The following is a 20,949-nucleotide window of genomic DNA, read 5'->3' on the forward strand; positions in this document are numbered from 1 at the left end:
GTGCCACTCAGGTGACTAATGAGTGCCTTAAATTCAGCTTGTCTGAAAACAATTTCATTATCTTTCCTGCCAAACCTGTTCTTGCTTCTATGTTCCTTATTCTGATTAATTCAGTGGCTACCTCATCAATTTAGTGAATCAGGCCAGAAATCTGAGAATCACATTAGATTCCTTTCTTTTGCTCACCCCTTGTACAGTTGGTCACAAAGTCTTGCCAATTTTTCCTCTTTACTCTAATAATTTTTCTGACCTTTTCTACCACTACAGCCTCACCACTTATGTCTTTCATTTTATATTTCAGCAATAGAACTATTTGCAGTTAGTTGCTTTAAATTCTTAGAAGTTAGGTTGGGAGGGAGAAATTTTTTAAGTTGCAATTTCTTGCAGTACCACACTGTGTCATGATTCTGCACATAACCATTTTTTTCTTAGACTGCCATTTCCTAAATCCCTTCTAAGACCCACCCAAGTATACGTTACATAGCTTTTTTTCTGTTCGCTCTTTTAATACAAATAGATTACTTATATACTGGGTAGTTACTGTGTGTCTGCCTCTGTTCAGGGTGTTTTACAAATATTAATTCATTTAATCCTCATAACTTTCTCATTCCCTTCTGTGATGAAGAACTGAGGCTTATAGAGAAGCTGCAGAACCTGCACGAAAGGCATATAGCTAATGAATGTCAGAGGTGGGGTTCAGACCGTCTCTTAGACTCAGAGTCCATGCTGTTGTGCCTCTTCTTTGTGCCATCACCTTCTTTTGTTTATACAAAGGATCACAGTACTTATATTGAATTACTTTGCAAGTATTTGTTTTCAAACTTATCTAACTATGGGCTTTTTTTTAAAAATTGGAAGACAATTGCTTTGCAATATTGTATTAGCTTCTGCCTTACAATGTGGATCAGCTGTTAGTATACATACATATATCTCCTCCCTCTTGAGCCTCCTTGCCACCCCCTCCTCATCCTACCCCTCTATATTGTCACAAAGCACCGGGGACTGAGCTCCCTGTGTAACTATGGGCTTCTTAAAGGGAAAAATAATGTCTTATTCTCTGTCACCTTCCACAGGACGAGAATACTGCCCCATTTATAGCAGACTTTTCATAAATATTTATTGAATGAATTAGTAATTGTCAATATCTATAGTTACTCAGGCAGAGAGTTGAGTTTAGGTTATTTTACATTACATAAGGCTAAATAAACTTTTTAACCTAGGAATTTAGCACATACAGCTTTTGTATGGCTTTTCCAAGTACAGTTTTATGTCTAATCTTATCAGTGGTTGTTATATCCTTCTGTCTTTTCCTCGATTCCACCCCTTCCTGCCTTTTCAGACTTTTCAGAATATTTACATTTCTACCACTTATCTGTCTTCTGACCCTTTCTGTTGATCAAGCCATCCCTTTAGCATTTGACCTTGCTCAAGTTTTTTTTTTTTTTTTTTTAGTTCTACCAGTTTATTGCTACCAACCTGTCACCCTCCACCCTCATGCACACATGCTCAGGCCTGTGACCCCATGGACTGTAGCCCGCCAGGCTCCTCTGTCCGTGGAATTCTGCAGGCAAGAATACTGGAGTGGGTTGCCATTTCCTTCTCCAGACCTTACTCAAGTTTTATCTTTCTGGTCTTCAGAGCCAAGTTCATGAAAATATTGACTAGAGTTGAGGTCTTCATTGCCACATCTCCCCCTCTTTTTTTTGAAGTAGCTCTTGTTAAAGTCACAGGTGACTTATGTGTTATCAATCAAGTGATGTTTTTCAGTTTCCACCTTACCTGATCTCTCTTGATTTTGAAACATTCTTTTTCCTTTGCTTCTCTGGCATCAGCTCTGGTTTTCTTTTTGTGTCCGGCCTCTCATACTAAGTCTTACTGTTGATCCTTCTTCTACCAGGCCTTTAAGGAATTGGAGTTCTCAAGTCTTGGTCCCATGCCTCTGCCCTTCTTTTTTCAAATTATTTTAGGTATTTTTTCCCCCAAATCCATGGTGTTCATTTTTCAGTTATATATGAAGAAATCAGGCCACTTTGTAATTCTGCCTAAATCACTCTTGAGGGCCAAATACTTGCCTTCGTCATGTCTCCACTTACATGGCATTTACCCCTCAAGTTCAGCATGTCTAAAACGGAATTTGTGACATTCCTTTATTCTAAGCAGGGGAACTATTGGACAGTTTTAAGCAAGGGAGTATGTGATGTGATTTACAATTTTTTGTGTATGTGTGATTTACATTTTTTAAAGCTTCCTGTAACTGTCAGGTGGAGAATGGATTGTGGGAAATGGTAAAAGTGAAGCATAAAGGCTATTTAGAAAAATACTGCAATAGTCTCCTAAAAAGATGGTAGTGGCTTGGAGCAAGATATAGTTGTATAAGTGGTGAGAATAATTAAGTATGAGATATATTTTGAAAATAGTATGAACAGGATTTATTGTGAGATATGAAGGAAAGAGAAGAATCAGGATGACTTCAAAGTTTTTGTCTTAAGCAACTGGATGGATGATGGTGTCATTAAATGTGATAGAGCAGACTGAGACAAGAAGGATTGTGGAAGTCAGTCGAGAGTTCTCTTTTGGCTGTGTTAAGCTTGACATGCCTATTTGACATCGAAGTAGAGGATATAAGGTAAACAATCCCCATATATAATCAAATCAAGGGAGAGGTAGAGGCTCAGGATATAAATTTTGGAATTATTAGCATGCAGATGGTACTTACAGTCACTGTGGAAAATTCTAAAAGAGATGGGAATACCAGACCACCTTACCTCTCTTCTGAGAAACCTGTATGCAACAGTTAGAACCGGACATGAACAAAAAAAAAAAAAAAAGAACTGGACATGGAACAATGGACTTGTTCAAAATTGGAAATGGAGTACGTCAAGGCTGTATATTGTCACCCTGCTTATTTAACTTATTTGCAGAGTACATCATGCAAAACGCCAGGCTGGTTGAAGCATAAGCTGGAATCAAGATTACCAGGAGAAATATCAACAACCTCAGATATGCAAGATATGCAAGTGATACCACTTCAGTGGCAGACAGTGAAGAGAAACTAAAGAGTCTCTTGATGAAGGTGAAACAGGAGAGTAAAAAAGCTGGCTTAAAACTCAACATTCAAAAAATTAAGATCATGGCATCTGGTCACATCACTTCATGGCAAATAGATGGAGAAAACAATGGAAACAGTGACAGATTTTATTTACTTGGGCTCCAAAATCACTGAACAATGACTGCAGCCTTGAAATTAAAGACTCTTGTTCCTTTGAAGAAAAGCTATGACAAACCTAGACAGTGCATTAAAAAGCAGAGACATCACTTTGCTAACAAAGATCTGTACACCCAAAGCTGTGGTTTTTCCAGTAGTCATATACAGATGTGAGAGCTGGACCATAAAGAAGGCTGGGCATTAAAGAATTAGCTTTTGAATTGTGGTGCTGGAGAAGACCGTTGAGAGTCCCTTGGACAGCAAGGAGATCAAACCAGTCATTCCTAAAGGAAATCAGTCCTGAATATTCATTGGAAGGACTGATGCTGAAGCTGAAGCTCCAACACTTTGGCCATGTGATGCTAAGAGCTGACTCATTAGAAAAGACCCTGATGCTGGGAAAGACTGAAGGCAGGAGGAGAAGGGGGCAACAGAGGATGAGATAGTTGGATGACATTACCTACTCAGTGGACATGAATTTGAGCAAACTCCGGGAGATAGTGAAGGATAGGGAAGCCTGGCATGCCGCAGTCCATGAGTCGCAGGGAGTCAGACATGAGTTAGCGACCAAACAACAGATGCGGTTGAAGGTTCAGTTTGTATATTGACCTTGAGCTTTTTTAAGATCTTTTTTTTTAAACAAAACAAAACAGTCTTTAGTGTTTTTGAACACCCAGATCATTAGACTGTTACCAGTATCTATACTGGGCAAACTTGTAGAACACATAAAAAAGTTATGCTCACTTACATATGTAAATATGATTTCTTATTATTGAACTCAACCTTACCTGCCTGTCATTTTTAAAAAATTATTTTTGTTAAACTGAAAAACACTCTATAAGCCTGATAAAATAGTATACAAGGGAAACCAAATCTCCCTTCTCCTTAGATCACTAATTCTCCAGTTTCTCCCCAGAGGTATCACATCTGTTAGTTTTTAGTGTATCTTTCCAGAATTAAAATTTACATATGTATACATATAGGTATGGGGTTTCCCTGATAGCTCAGTAGATAAAGAATGCACCTGCAATCAGGAGACCCTGGTTCCATTCCTGGGTCGGGACGATCCGCTGGGCAAGGGATAGGCTCCCTACTGTAATATTCTTGGGCTTCCCTTGTAGCTCAGCTGGTAAAGAATCTGCTTGCAATGCGGGAGACCTGGGTTCGATCCCTGGGTTGGGAAGATCCCCTGGAGAAGGAAAAGGCTACCCACTCCAGTATTCTGGCCTGGAGAATTCCATGCAGTGTATAGTCCATGAGGTTGCAAAGAGTCGGACATGGCTGAGTGACTTTCACTTTCACTTCACATATAGACATGTTATCTTTATTTTTGGACAAATTAGAGTCAATACATAAAGAATACCTGGAGTACATATTCTTTCTGCACCTGTCTTTTTAAATTTTTACTAAAAATATGTTGTAGGAATTGTTCTATATTAGCATATTTAGATTGATCTGATTCTTCTTCATGGCTGAAAGTATTGCATTGTATGGATGTATGGTAATTTACCAGCTACACAGTTTTTTTAAAGAAAATTTACTGGAGTATAGTTGATTTTCAATGTTGTGTTAGTTTCAAGGTATACAGCAAAGTGCCAGCCACACAATTGATAGATATTTACATTTTTCTGGTCTTTTACTCTTTAAAAAGACTGTGTAATGCATGTGGTAAATATTGCTGACTTGCCCTTCACTATCTGTGTTTTTAAAGTTTTCTTTAAAGTTATAGAATTTTAAAACTCACACTGATAGTTACCTCTTTACCTTACTCAACTTTCCCATCCAGCTAGTCTTAGCCCTTGTGTTTTATCCACATATAGTAACTATTATTAGCTAAGAATTTTTATAAACATTTACTCATAACCTAATGAGGAATAGGTACTGTTACTGTTCCCTTTGCATAGAGAAAGAAACTGAGGCCCAGAGGGTAACACCTTTTCTAAGGCCATATAATTCACAAGGGACAGAACCCTTATGATTTGGATACAGGCAATGTGGTTCCAGTGTCCATGTTTTTAACTACTGTGCTGTCCTCGTCTCTGTTGCCTGTCTTTCCCAGTAGTGCCATAGTTCAGCTGTTGATTGCCTCAAATGTGACTTTATTAAGACAGGGAAAGGCTTCCCCAGTGGCTCAGTGGTAAAGAATCTGACTGCCAAGCAGGAGATGCAGGTACGGTCTATGTGTTGAGAAGATCTCCTGGAGAAGGAAATGGCAACCCACTCCAGTGTTCTTGCCTGGGAAATATGGACAGAGGAGCCTGGTAGGCTGCAGTCTCTGGGGTCGCTAAAGAGTTGGACACAACTTAGCAACTAAGAAAACAAATAGACAAAACAAATATAGGTATTCCCCACTTTTCCAAGTTTACTTTACACCACTTTTAAGAAAGTCCTATGTTAGTGTCTGTTTTCACTAACTGAAAGAAATTGGAAGAGGATTGTCACTTTTATGATAAAGTAAAAATATGGGTTCAACATTTGTTTTGCAGTGAGCTGGTACAGAGGCAGCACACACCCCAAGCAGTGTGAGTGGCCCTTCCAGGCTCCTTCCCTGGAAACTACACTCAGCATCTTAGCATCAAGACACCATAGCTTTGCACTGTGTCTGTGAGCATCTGGGTTTTATCAGGATTTATTTTGTACCTCAGTTAGCACAGAGGTAATTAAGGTAATTGCTTCTTCACATAACACCATTTTGCTTAGGAAAGGTTTCATTGGGAACACTCTACTTATAGGATAACAGGGGAAACCTGTAATGTTTTTGTCACTCTCAGTCTTCCTTTTCTATTTCATTCTACATACTGAAACAAGATTAATCTCCCCAAAGCGTAACTTTGATTATTGCTTCCCAGATCAAAATCCTTAGTAGCTTCCTGCTGCATTTAAAATTCAGCTCTAGCTCATGCTCTTCTTTTTCATATGTGCTATACTGTCAGTCAGTTTTCTCCAAGCCTTATCTAAGGTGTGAGCGTTGAGTTGTCTAAAGACTCCAATGAAATTAGAAGTAATTAAGCCAAAAAAAAAAAGATGAGGTAAACAGTCATTGGAGTTGAATGGTGCTTTTTTAGAAAAGTTGTTTCCCTTTTTACTCAGTGTCTCTTGCCATATGGTTTCTTCAGCAAACTATCAACCCAGTTAATTTGAATCAGATGTGTAATTGATCAAACCAAAGCTTAGCTGCAAACATCTTGGTGTCACATAAAATAATTTCCTTAAAACACACAGAAGTACGCAAACTTGATGCAGGAATGTGAATTTTCTAATGTGAATTGAAAAGGACAGAGGAGAAGCCCCAGCAAGACGGTAGGAGGGGCAAAATTGTGTTTAGAATCAAACCCCAGGCCCACCAGAGACTCTCAGAGGGCTCTAACAAAACCTGGTGCACACAGGGAGACCCCACAGAGCCTGAGCCAGAGCTGCCTGTGAGTGTTTGAGTGTCTCCTGTGGAGGTATGGGTCAGCAGTGGCCTGCCGCAGGGGCAGGGATGCTGAGTGCACCAGACCTGGGTGTGGCAGGAGCCCTCTTGGGTGAGGTCGCCATTAACCCCATCATAGAGCCACCAGAACTTACGCAGGACTGGGGAAACAGACTCTTGGAGGGAACAAACAGAACCTTGTGTGCACCAGGACCTGGGAGACGGGAATAGTGACCCCATAAGAGACTGACCCGGACTTTCCTGTAAGTGTCTAGGAGTCTCCCTTGGAGGCGTTGGTCTGCGGTGGCCTCCTGCAGTGTTGGAGGCCTGCTGCAAGGTTGAGTGTGGCAGTGCATGCATGGGACCTTTTGGAGGAGGTCACTATTATCTTCATTATCTCCACCATAGTTTGGTCTCAGGTCAAACAACAGTTAGGAAACACAGCCCTGCCCATCAACAGAAAATTGGATTAAACATTTATTGAGAATGGCCCCACCCATCAGAACAAGACCCATTTTCCCCCAGGTCTCTCCCAACAGGAAGCTTCCATAAGCTTCTTATCCTTATCCATCAGAGGGCAGACAGAATGAAAACCACAATCACAGAAAACTAATCGAACTGTTCATGTGGACCACACCCCTGTCTAACTCAATGAAACAATCAGCCATGCTGTGTAGTGCCACCCAAGATGGACAGGTCATGGTGGAGAGTTCTGACAAAATGTGGTCCACCAACGAAGGGAATGGCAAACCACTTCAGTATTCTTGCCTCAAGAACCCCATGAACGGTAAGAAAAGGCAAAAAATATGACACTGAAAGATGAACTCCCCAGGTAGGTAGGTGCCCAGTATGCTGCGGGAGAAAAATGGAGAAATAACTCCAGAAAGAATGAAGAGATGGAGCCAAAGCAAAAACAACGCCCAGTTGTAGATGGGACTGGTGATGGAAGTAAAGTCTGATGCTGTAAAGAACAATATTGCATACAAACCTGGAATCAAGGTAAATTGGAAGTGGTCAAATAGGAGACGGCAAGAGTAAACATTGACATTTTAGGAATCAGTGAACTAAAATGGACTGGAATGGATGAATTTAACTCAGATGACCTTTATATCTGCTACTGTGGGCAAGAATCCCTTAGAAGAAATGGAGTAGCCTTAATAGTCAACAAAAGTCCAAAATGCAGTACTTGGATGCAATCTCAAAAATGACAGAGTGATCTCTGTTCATTTCCAAGGCAAACCATTCATTATCACAATAATCCAAGTCTGTGCCCCAACCAGTAATGCTGAAGAAGCTGAAGTTGAACAGTTCTGTGAAGACCTATAAGACCTTCTAGAACTAACACCCAAAAAAGATGTTCTTTTCATTATAGGGGACTGGAATGCAAAAGTAGGAAGTCAAGAGATACCGGGAATAACAGGCAAATTTGGCCTTGGAGTACAAAATGAAGCAGGGCGAAGGCTAACAGAGTTTTGCCAAGAACGCACTGGTCATAGCAAACACCCTCTTCCAACAACACAAGAGAAGATCCTACACATGGACATCACCAGATGGTCAGTGCCAAAATCAGATTGATTATGTTCTTTGCAGCCAAAGATGGAGAAGCTCTATACGGTCAGCAAAAACAAGACTGGGACCTGACTGTGGCTCAGATAATGAACTCCTTATTACAAAATTCAGACTTAAATTGAAGAAAGTAGGGAAAACTACTAGACCATCCAGGTATGACCTAAATCAAATCCCTTACAATTTTACAGTGCAAGTGACAAATAGACTCAAGAGATTAGATCTGATAGACAGAGTGCCTGAAGAACTGTGGACAGAGGTTCATGTCATTGTACAGAAGGCAGTGATCAAGACCATCCCCAAGAAAAAGAAATTCAAAAAGGTCAAGTGGTTGTCTGAGGAGGCCTTACAAATAGCTGTGAAAAGAAGAGAAGCTAAAGGCAAAGGAGAAAAGGAAAGATATACCAGAGTTCCAAAGAATAGCAGGGAGAGATAAGAAAGCCTTCCTCAGTGATCAGTGCAAAGACATAGAGGAAAACAATAGAATGGGAAAGACTAGAGATCTCTTCAAGGAAATTAGAGATACCAAGGCAACATTTCATACAAAGATGGGCACAATAAAGGACAGAAATGGTATGGACCTAACAGAAGCAGAAGATATTAAGAAGAGGTGGCAAGAATACACAGGAGAACTATACAAAAAAGATCTTCATGACCCAGATAACCACAGTGGTGTGATTACCTACCTAGAGCCAGACATCCTGGAATGCCAAGACAAGTGGGCCTTAGGAAGCATCACTACACACAAAGCTAGTGGAGGTGATGGAATTCCTGTTGAGCTATTTCAAATCCTAAAAGATGATGCTGTGAAAGTGCTGCACTCAATATGCCAGCAAATTTGGAAAACTCAGCAGTGGCCGCAGGACTGGAAAAGATCAGTTTTCATTCCAATCGCAGAAAAAGGCAATGTCAAAGAATGTTCAAACTACCACACAATTGCACTCATCTCACACGCTAGCAAAGTAATGCCCCAATTCTCCAAGCCAGGCTTCAACAGTATGTAAACCATGAACTTCCAGATGTTCAAGCTGGATTTAGAAAAGGCAGGGACACCAGAGATCAAATTGCTAACATCCATTGGATCATTGAAAAAGCAAGAGAGTTCCAGCAAAACATCTACTTCTGCCTTATTGGCTACTTCCAAAGCCTTTGACTGTGTGGATCACAACAAACTGTGGAAAATTCTTCAACAGATGGGTATACCAGACCACCTGACTTGCCTCCTGAGAAATCTGTATGCAGGTCAAGAAGCAACAGTTAGAACTGAACATGGAACAACAGACTGGTTCCAAATCGGGAAAGGAGTACATCAAGGCTGAATATTGTCACCCTGCTTATTTAACTTATATGCAGAATATATCATGCGAAATGCTGGGCTGGATGAAGCACAAGCTGGAATCAAGATTGCTGGGAGAAATATCAATTATCTCAGATATGCAGATGACACCACCCTTATGGCAGAAAGCTAAGAAGAACTAAAGAGCCTCTTGATGAGAGTGAAAGAGGAGAGTGAAAAAGCTGGCTTAAAACTCAACATTCACAAAATGAAGATCATGGCATCCAGTCCCATCACTTCATGGCAAATAGATGGGGAAACAATGGAAACAGAGAGCCTCACTGTTTTGGTCTCCAAAATCACTGCAGATGGTGACTGCAGCCATGAAATTAAAAGATGCTTGCTCCTTGGAAGAAAAGCTATGACCAACCTAGACAGCATGTTAAAAAGTGGAGACATTACTTTGCCGTCTGTCTAGTCAAAGCTATGGTTTTTCCAGTGGTCATGTATGGATGTGAGAGTTGGACTATAAAGAAAGCTGAGCACTGATGAATTGATGCTTTTGAATTGTGTTGGAGAAGACTCTTGAGAGTCCCTTGGACTGCAAGGAGATCCAACCAGTCCATGCTAAAGGAAATCAGTCCTGAATATTCATCGGAAGGACTGATGCTTAAGCTGAAACTCCAGTACTTTGGCCACCTGATGCAAAGAACTGACTCATTGGAGAAGACCCTGATGCTGGAAAAGACTGAAGACAGGAGGAGAAGGGGACGACAGAGGATGAGATGGTTGAATGGCATCACCGACTCAGTGGACATGAGTTTGAGCAAGCTCTGAGAGTTGGTGATGGACAGGAAGCCTGGTCTGCTGCAGTCCGTGGGGTCGCAAGGAGTCGGGATACGACTGAGTGACTGAAATGAATGTGAATTGGGTACCTTAGAAAGAGGTAATGTCTTTAGCTTTAAATACTATGCATATACAAAGGAAAACATTGAGGAAAGCATTCAAGGAGAAAAATAACTTCTCAAAGCTGTAACAAAATCTTTTCTATTCAGTTTTGATTTTAAGTCCAAAATTTATCTGTGCATTTTTAGAAAGAATACTTCAGTGCAAGTGTTCTTGTGAAATGTTACTTTTTGTAATTTTTGTTTCTAAGAAAAGAATATCTATTTCTGAATATAATGCTTCATGCAAATATCTTACTAGAAATCGTGTATTTTGGCCATATTCATATCTGGTATTTTTTTAGTGTTGCATTTAAGATATTGGCTCTCTGCTTATTACATAACAGGATTATTACCAATTTTTCAGATAGTTTGTTTCTAAATATCAAATTTTAAGTTTTTAAAAAATCCAGTGTTAAAAAATTAATTATTTAATGAATATTTTGTTGCTTTTGGCTAGATTTAGTCCACCACAAGCTCTCATTGCCATTGGTCACTCTAGATCTTTTCTTGGAAGACACTGCATTTACCAATAGAAAATGGTGACTTGAGAGAAAGCAAAGTTAATTCATAGAAAACAGTATGTCTTCACTTTCAAAACTGATCACTTTTCTAGTTTTAATCAAGAAACAATGAATAGCAAAGATAATAAATGGCATTTCTGGGTATACTTGTTTGACTGTTGGAATTTCTGAATTTCCTTCTCCTTAGGAGTTCCTCAGCTTCACTTGAGAAATAGCATGGACTCTGTGTCTGTAAGGAGCTACCCGTCTTCAGTGTTCCTTAAAGGAGGGAGGTTGCAAAAGTTTAGGTCAGCAGGCTTTGTCAAAATGATTTGATTTAAAAATCTGTTTTTCATATTTAGTCTGCTAACATCTATACTCATAGAGTACGTAGTCTTTTTTTTCTCTCTCTCTCAGAAATGTTTTTAGGGAAAGAGGTTATTCTCTGTAAATTCAAGTTACAAAGTACAAGAAATCCAGGAGCAAGTAAAGACCAAACAGTGTAGTCTAGCTCTTGGGTGAATTATTACTATAAATTTTCATTTCAGTATAATTAGGATTCAGATATGTAGTTGTTAGCAAAGAAGCTAATCAGATTATTTTTTAGGGTTGTAGAAAAATTTGATATGCTTGATACAGATCCTTTTGCTATAGACAGGCACACATCAACACGACTTTGTAAATCAACTATACTTCAATTAAAAAAAAAGCCACATTAACATAGATAAGGAGTAAAAAAAAGTTTTAAAATGACTTTTAATTTTTCCCTTTTCCCCTACTCTAAAACGCCTTAGAATCATAAAATATTAAAATTGAAAAAGACCTTGGAAGTCATCTTGCTTTATCTTCTATCCAGTGTGGAAACCTTTTCACAATAGCTCTAATTTTTTTTTTTTTTAAATCTCTATTTAAAGAGATCTGCTTATTTTGATCTCTTCAGTTAATGGGTTGCCTATTTGCAAAGAGAGCTGTCAGATTATATGTTGTCTGTAATTGTTACAGAGATTTGCCTTAAATTCAGCTGCAACTTTGAGTTTCTCCCAGTTATGTTTCCTGGTAGAATACTACCCTTTGAAGACAGTTATAATATTCTGGGTCTAAAGTTTTTCAGTTGTATCTTCTGGTAGAATATGGAATAAATCCATTCCTTCTTCCTTTAACTACCCTTTGAAAACAATTGTAACTTTCTGGGTCTAAATTCTTTTTAATTTTTTAACTTGGGGGGTCTATACATTCACAAGTCTGTGGATAGTCTTCAGAGGATTATATCATATGTAAAGTTGTGAACATATATGTGCATTTTCCTGGGAAGAGCCATAATTTTTATTAGTCTCAGTGGAACCCAATTCCCTACCAAAGTTAATGTACCAGACCTACTGGAATGGACCTGGTAATCTGCTTTTTGTTTTTATATTTTTTAATAAGCTTGCAGTGAACCATCTAGTCCAGCATCTCAGGAACCATTGCACTGGGTAAGTTCTAAGATTAAAGCCTTTCTGATTCTGTTGAAAATGGTAGAATCTTTAGCGCTTTGGAGATCATCTAGTATACATATAGTTGGTGATGTGCTTATAGTTATATCTTTCCTATCAAAAGATTAAACTGGTCCAAAAGGGTGGGTTTTTATTTAAAACTTTATTTCAAAGTCTTGGGAGCCTGTGATGATGTTATTTTAAATTAGAAGTGTTCCTAGAATTTTTGTTTGTTAGATCCGGGTATAGTATTTCAATCTAACAGAAGTTTATGAATTACGGTACTTTGTGATTAATTTTTAATCTGTAAAAATTTTAGCCTCTTTTATTTTTACTATTTCTAAGGAAGGATAGTATCATTTATGAACACTGGTTTCACGGCTACCTTTTGGAACAGTTTAGTTACAGCTCCCCCTGTGCTCCCTCCCTCCTCTGAAGACAAAACTACTCATCCAACGAGCCCAATTTTTTTCAGTAAAGTAGTACTTGAATAACTAATAATATAAACTGAAATGACAAAGAATAGCTTAAGATTTGAAGATTTCTCTCAGTGTGCTGTGATTATTTTTATAGAATAAAATAAATCTATGATAGGCCTACCTTTTGCTACATGTGTTAGAGGGGTAATGTCAGAAGAGCAAAGAGACTAAAGTGAAAGCAAACAGAAAAATGAAGCATGGCAAGGGAAATGAGTATGTTTTAATGACCAATAGAAATGGCAAGCAACGAAAAGGTGAGAACCAGCAATTTTCATTCATTTACCATTTATTTATAGAGTTGGCTTATAAGCAGATACATGTGAAAATGGGAGCATTTAAAATAAATAAGGAATGTGGTTAAAAGACAGCAGATATAACATCTGATGTCTGGGGGAACAAATAGATGCTTTTGCCTCAATATTGTTAGCTCCCTAAAGATACATTTCCTTTGCCTGTATCTGGGAAGTTCACTAGAAACCAGCAAGCAGTCAACAGCTGCTTGCATGCTGCTTGAAGGCCCAAAAAGAGTCAGAGTGAGCTGCAAGTTGCCAGCACAGTTGCTCTTCACAGTGTTTGACTCCCAAAACCTAACGGATGGAAAGTATTAACAGTTACTCCAGTAGTTAGGAATGGCTTGCTATGGTTTTATTCTTAATTAAGTGGCAGTATAATGATGCAGTTAGCTTTCTCTATCCACGAGTTCCACATCCATGGATTCAGCCAACCTCGGATCAAAAATATTTGGGGAAAATAAAAAGTTCGAAATAGCAAACACTGAATCTGCTTCACTCTGGCAACTATTTACAGATAATTTACATTGTAAAACTACTTACATAGCATTTACATTGTATTAGGTATTATCAATCTAGAGAGGATTTGAAGTATACAGGAAGATGTGTGAGTAGGTTGTATGCCCACTTAAGCCTTAACCATTTTATAGAATAAGGGAGTTGAACATCCTTGGATTTTGGTATCTGTAAGGGGTCCTGGAACCAATCCCCAGTTGATATTGAGGAATGACTGTATAATGGAGAATCTTGGGAGAGGAGAGTAACTTGTTTAAGGAGTTGGGAGAGTGTACCTTTGGTTGAGAATTACTGCCTCAGTATTCATTCATTCATTTAACAAGTATTTATCAAGTGCCTCTATTACACATACTTTTTTCAGGTGCCAAATTGAATTGTGGTTATGAGCATTATTGACTGCATGGATTTGAATCCCGGAGTTTTTACTTACTTACTTAGCTAAGTGACCTTGGGCAAATTACTTAATCTCTCTGTGTCTTAGTTTCCTCATCTGTAAATTTGGGATCATAATTTTTGTCTGTCTCTGAGTTGTGGTAAGGACTAAATGAGTTCTTGGAAGAGTGTTTTTATTAAGGAATACAGTTGTTTTCACACACACACACACACAGACATATATACACACACATAATGCATGACTAAACCGGAACACAGCACAGGATAGCACTGTAACTCATATTTTGGTTTGTATTAATTTATATACTGCTTCGTTTCAAAAAGGATTTGAGGCAGAACCAAAGCCTCCTAAGAAATACTCTGTACCCAGGCAGCACAGCAGAATCGATACAGGTTCAGATCTTATTTTGAAAGGCAAAGACAGATGTTTAAAATTAAATGTATGTACATGTATACTCAGTAAATGTCATTTCTGTTATGTTTAAAAGGAAGTAATTTACTTAACAAGTTGGTCACTGTCAGCCCAAAGTGTACCATGGCACAGGTAGACATAGTTCTGTGAGTACCTTAGGAGTAGAGTGCAGGCTGAACTTTAGCTCCCATTTATCCACTTGGCATGGAGTTCTCATGCAGTAAGCAGTCTGCACAACCATGCAGTGATTCTGAATACTGTATTAATTTGCTTCTCTTTTGAAATTCATTATAAATATTGAATTGTATGAGGCAGTAGGACCATATCATCTAAACTAGAATTCTTAGATCGAGTTCTCTGTCAATAGTTCTGATTGTTAAAATATTCATTCTTGTTTCTGATATGTCATTTTGAATGCAGTCTGCTCCATATCAACATAGTTAGGTTTTTCTTCTTCATTCTGGTTTTTATTTTTCATACTTTTTACCTTGGAATATTGTAAATTTGCATGCAGTTGTAAGGAATAATTCAGAGAGATCCATATACCCTTCATCCAGTTTCCCAGATGATAATATCTTGTTGCTATCACATAGTAACACAACCAGGAAATTGACATTGATACCATCAACTCACTTCACTCAGATTTCCTTAGTTTTACATGCACTAATTCATGTGTGTGTCTATGCACGTGCTTTGAGTTCTGTGTAATTTTGTCACGTGTGGATTTTCATGGCCACCTAGTCAAGATACGGCACAGATCCATTTACAAGGGCCCCTCATGTACAGGCACAGCCACCTTTCCTGGCAAACCTCTGGCACCCACTAGTCTGTCCTCCATCTCTGTATAGTTTCATCATTTCAGTTATGTTATAGAAGTGGAATCATGTAACCTTTTTTTTTCCCATGTATCCTTTTGATGCTGGCTTTTTTTATTCAGCATAATTCCCTTGAGAGCCATCCAAGTTGTTGCCCCCATCAATAGTTGATTGGTACTGAGTAGTCTGCCATGGTATAGACAGAACCACAGTTTGTTTACCCATTCTGATTCATTGGAAAGTTGGTCAGGTTTTGATCTGTGAACATTTATGGACAAGTTTTTGTGTAAGCGTAAGTTATTTTTTTTCTCCCAGTTTGCTTGGTGTTTAATTTTATCAAATGCTTTTTCTGCATTTATTGAGATGATTGTATAGTTTTTCCTCTTTATTCTGTTTTTGTGGTAAATTATACTGATTTTTGAATTTTTTATCGGTCTCACATTTTGGGGACAAATTTCACTTAGTCATGATGTGTTATCCTCTGTATGTAATTTTGATTTGATAATATTTTGTTTAGAATTTTTGTGCCTGTGTTTCTAAAAGATGTTGACCTTAATGATTCTTAATATCTTTATCAGACTTTGATATGAGGGTTCTACTAGTCTCATAAATGAGATTCTCTATTCTCTATACGCATTTGTGTCTGCCTTAAATGTTTGGAATGAAGCCATCTTAAAATTTTTACATAATACTTAAGTTTATATTTTTCATCAATATCTATATTAGTCACCCTCTGTATCTTTTTTTTTTAACCATTCATGAACTTACCCTTCTCCCAGCCCTTCTTTTTACCCTTACAATTATTTCTGTCAGTATCACCTGAGAGTATACTTTTGAATGTTAGTAAGCTTTTGTTTTACTAAAACACTTATTTAGTAAGTCAGTACTTCTCTGCTTACTCTTTTCTTTTACTTTGATGATTATTACTGAATTTTAAAAAAATTCTAGATATATATCTTTGAGTAATTCTTTCACTAGAACTCTTGAGAGAAGCAAAAATTTTGTGTCTTTGTGCATTCAAAAATGTCTTGGGAGGGACTTCCCTGGTGGTCCTTAAACCTCCATGTTTCCTCTGCATGTGTTATGGGTCTGATCCCTGGTTGGGGAACTAAGATCCCACAAGATATGCGGTACAGCCAAAAAAAATAATAAAAAAAATTTTAAGAATGTCTTAATTTCACTCTCACAATTGAGTGAGAGTTTGAGTTGATACAGATTTCTAGTTTTGAAAGTATATCTAGTTGTCCCAGGACCATTTGTTGAAAAGATCATGCTTTTCTAATTGAGTAATCTTGTCACCCTTGTCAAGTCAATTGACCAGATGTATATGGATTTACTTGTAGACTCTTTTAATTCTGTCCCATTAATACACATGTCTATCCTTATGCCAGTACTACAGTTTTGAATACTATGTCTTTGCAGTAAGCTTTGACTCCAGGAAGTATGTCTGCCAGTTCATTTCTTTTTCAAGATTGTTTTGGTTTTATGAGTTCCTTGTGTTTCCATATGAAATTTCATATTAGCTTGTCTGTTTCTGCAAAAAAAAGCAGGTGGAATTTTTATAATAATTGCTCAATTTCCTTTTATATCTTATTAAAATGCTTCCCACCTCTTTTTGCTTCTATACTGTATTCAGGTGAATTTCTTTGGCTCCATCTTTTAAACTAGTAACTTAATTTGTTCTTTTTTTTCATCCTTAATTAATTTTTTTGTTAGTTAAATGATCAAAATTTAATTTCTAAAAGTTCCAATTTATCTCTTCTTAAATAAATGTATTGCTGTCTGATATATCTCAGGATAGTAATTTTACCTAATCTAAGGTCTTACTCTGTTTAATTTGTTAGCTCTCTTTCTTTGGGTGTGAGTTCTTTTTGTAACATTAATACCTTTTTCATGTTTGAGTCTTGGTTTTGTGCTCACTCATCTTTCTTTGAGAGTCCTTGTTAGCATTCCTGTGAATGTTACATCTGTTCACTGCAGCGAGTCTCCACTGACTGTGGGTAGAGATGGAATACACAATTGCCAGTCTTCTCCAATGTCTGTCCCCTTTTTCCTAGGATTTAATATCCACCCAGAGCTCTGTCCTGTCTTTTTGATCCAAGTGTTTGCATACTCATTGTTCCTACCTGGGGAGTGACACCTTTCTAGTTTGATGCCATTGTTCTCATCTGGAAGCAACGACTCCTAACCAGTTATGCTGAAATTCTGTAAATTATTTCTGTTCTTTCTGCTTTCACCTTTGGGCTTATTTAGTTAACTCTGAGGGCTGTTCAGATCATTTGCAATAGCCCTCTACTCTGGGTGTGTAGGACTGTGATAAACCTCCTTTAAGCTGATTCTATCCCTTTTTCATTTTTCAGTGATTGACTAAGACCATTTCTTGTTCTTTTTTGATTATATATTTTTTAAAATGGCTTTTGTGTTATTTGTGAGGTTTTGGGGAGAGGGGAGTTGCTTGCAATGTGCTCAGCCTACTGTCTTGATTATTGATGACTACATCATATTTATTGTACAATAAATAAACAGGAAAAACTTAAAAGCTAGCCAAAAATAAAATCTTGATGAAATGATTGGAAAATTATGGTTTTTGTTTTGAAGAGTAGAAGCAATCACAAATGAAGACTGACACTCATATATATAAAAATTAAAGCTTCAATGAACAAAATTTCAGGAATATGTTTACTTGAAATCAGAAAGATATATTTGGTATGTTGCTGACTTCTCATTTTATCTGCTCTTTGGCTAAAGGAAGAAAACAAGGCTTCTGAAGTTAGTGCCTACTTCGCCTGAATAACCCTCTGCAGAGTCAATATTAGCCTGTGCCTTTGACAGACTTATGTTGGTTGCTGACAGAGAAGCACGCCAAAGATGTATGACAAATTCTGAAAAAACATCAAAAAGAATTTTTGATTACAACTTTGGTTCAGTAATTTTCAGTATTACTCCCTCACTGTTATCTAAATTTGTTTTATATTTTTCCACTATAAAATAATGTATGTCTTAGAAGTTGGGGATAATATAAAAGGAGTGATAATCCTCAACCTGAATCATAACCACTGTTAGCACTTTGATATGTTTCTTTATGGTATTTTCTTATCATTGCTTCAGAAAAAATTAGTAATATGGTATTGTTTTTCTTCTAGTCCAAAAGTAATACGTACTCAATGAGAAAGCTTGGAAAATAGAGACAGCACTAGGAAAAGAAAACAAAATTGCTCTTAATAACGGCCCAAAGATAACCACAATTAAAATCTGATGTATATCCTGCCTGAATTTTTCATGACTATATATACTTTTTTCTTTGTTAATATGGTATAATACGCTACTGCTATTTTGTACCTGTACCTTTCATTTGCAATATATTGTGAATGTCTTCTCATGTTAGTAAATACTCTTGTATGTATTTTTTAGTGGTGCGTAGAATGTGAATATATTTAAGTATGTTTACTTAGCATACTTACTTAACCATCTCCCTATGATTGGAATCTGAAAGTGTTTCAGATTTTTTACCATTATAAATAATACCGTAGTATCTTTGTCCATACATCTTTCCATGCATATATAATTGTTTCTTTAGGAATAAATTCCTAGAAGTGGAATAGCTGGGTCAAAGGGTATGTACATTTCAATGCTTTTGATACATAAAGATGTCAAATTTTAAGCTAATCACTTGTTACATTTTGTCTCGTATTGCTATCTAATTGTTTTATGTGTTTGTCTTGTCTCCCTAATTAGAATATAAGCTCCTTGAGGGCAAGGGAAGTTTCTTATGCATCTTATGTATCCTTTGATAGTGTGGTTTTACAATGTTGGACTTATGAGTGATCGACAAGTATTGTATTGATTTAAAGCTGTGGTTCTCCAATCTTTGGATGCCATAAACCTATAAATTTAAAAATATGTATCTATTTGGGGATACAAACAGGCTTGCAAAATTTCTGTTTTTCCAAGAAAGAATATTAAAAAACAAAATCAGCTACCATTTTTTATCACCTTCATCTCACAAAAGAATATTTAATAACAGAAGTTGCTAATTTCTGAAAAAAGGATAGATTTTTAAATGGAACATTTTAGCATTTAAAAAACTCACTGCCTTGTCCATATTTTTCTTATTTTGTGTTGTTCTGGTAAATCTTTACCTTAGCCCAGCAGTGGACCATAGGCCAACATTTGGGAACTACTGATTTAAAAGACTTAGAGGATTAACAGATAAACTCTGCAAAATAAATAATTATTTCCTTTGCCCACACGTCTGTTTCCTCCACAATATTAAGTATATATGTACAGGTAATGCCATTTCATTACGCAGAATTTGTATATCTCTACATACAAGTGCTGCATCTAAGATATTTCCAGCTGCCAAAATAAAAAAACTATATGCTTTCTAAGGAATTTGAGACAGGTTAAGTGTGATGTAGTAGAAAGAAGGCATGTATTAAGAGTCAGACTGCCCAGGCTTGACTCCTGGCTTTGGCATTAAGTCACTTATTGTTTTTTTTTTTTTTTAGCTTCCTTACTTATAAATTAAAATGATAATATCTACCTTGAAGTGTTTTTATTGCCCCTGTTATAGCAGTTACCTCACTATAATGTAATTATTTGTTTAGGCATCTGCCTTCCTCAGAAGACCATGAGTTCTTGAGGCTAGGAGTCATAGCCTCCTCTGGCTACTGTGGAGCCTAGCCTGGGGCTCACAGCAGAGCAGGTGCTTAATGAAATGACTGTTGAATCCGTACAGGCTTATTGTGGGGATCAAATGAGATAACATGTATAGGAGCTCTTTGTAAACTTTAAATTCAATACTAATGTTAATTGTTTTTATTGCCTATAAGAGCTATCTTTGGGACCTATCAAAACTTTGAGAAGAGACAAAATTATCCCATTAACACTTTGCATTTTCTTCTATATTATAAGAAAACAAGTTTTAATCGGGATTAATTTGCAGTTAATTTGCTTCCTGTGAAGATAGAAAATTTTCCTTATTTTTCTCCCCCCACAGTGGAATTGTCAAATGTTAAATGTTTGTTTTATTCATTTGCTATCATAAAATTTTAATTTATCGAGTTCAGCTTATTTCATATTTAAAGAATGATGCCCATTGCTTTATCCTGTTAACCATAAAACTGATAAAAGAATTACCAAACCCAGAAGAGAACAGGAGCCTAAGTTATATCAAATTAGTTTTAGTAAGAGCTCCCTTTTTAACATTAACTGACTTTTAAAAATGTCATCGTTTCTGATCTGTTTATAAAGCTCCTGGTAAATTTTTGCCACAAGATGGCATTGGTGATTATTGAATGCATGTTCTATTGAACCAGAATTTTGAAAAATGGTGCACATAATTGTTCATATTCTTTTGGGGATGAATTGAAAACCTTCATCACTGCTTATATATTAATTTGATTTTGTTTTGACTTCCAAAACAGGGTTAAATGCTACTTTACATCATTTCTTTCTGTATTCAAGTATTGTTTTGTTTCCTGTTTTTCTGTCTTTTTAACTACAGTTGCTATGTATTATTTGCCATGTGTTGTATGTGTCTGACTTATTGCTGATAATTGTGGTAACAGGTAAGAAGAAAATACGATGGGACCCAGTTAGGAGGCGCTTCATTCAGTCCTGTCCCATCATAAGGATCCCTAACAGGTTTTTGAGAGGTGGGTGAT

General features: G+C 37.1%; 1 protein-coding gene across 2 annotated transcripts in view; it reads left to right on the top strand.

Moving 5' to 3' along the window:
* The window catches only part of KLHDC10 (kelch domain containing 10), a 61,571-nt gene that overhangs the window by 11,451 nt on the left and 29,171 nt on the right, over positions 1-20,949 (top strand). Inside the window, exon 2 of one of the 2 annotated variants that reach the window (XM_069586955.1) lies at positions 20,854-20,940. The exons of the other annotated variant lie outside the window; for it this stretch is intronic. Within the exon in view, the coding sequence (XP_069443056.1) occupies positions 20,854-20,940 (87 nt within the window). The remainder of the gene's footprint in view (positions 1-20,853; positions 20,941-20,949) is intronic. 2 annotated transcript variants of the gene reach the window in all.

The sequence above is a fragment of the Ovis canadensis genome, chromosome 4, assembly GCF_042477335.2.
Source record: "Ovis canadensis isolate MfBH-ARS-UI-01 breed Bighorn chromosome 4, ARS-UI_OviCan_v2, whole genome shotgun sequence".
Taxonomy (NCBI): domain Eukaryota; kingdom Metazoa; phylum Chordata; class Mammalia; order Artiodactyla; family Bovidae; genus Ovis; species Ovis canadensis.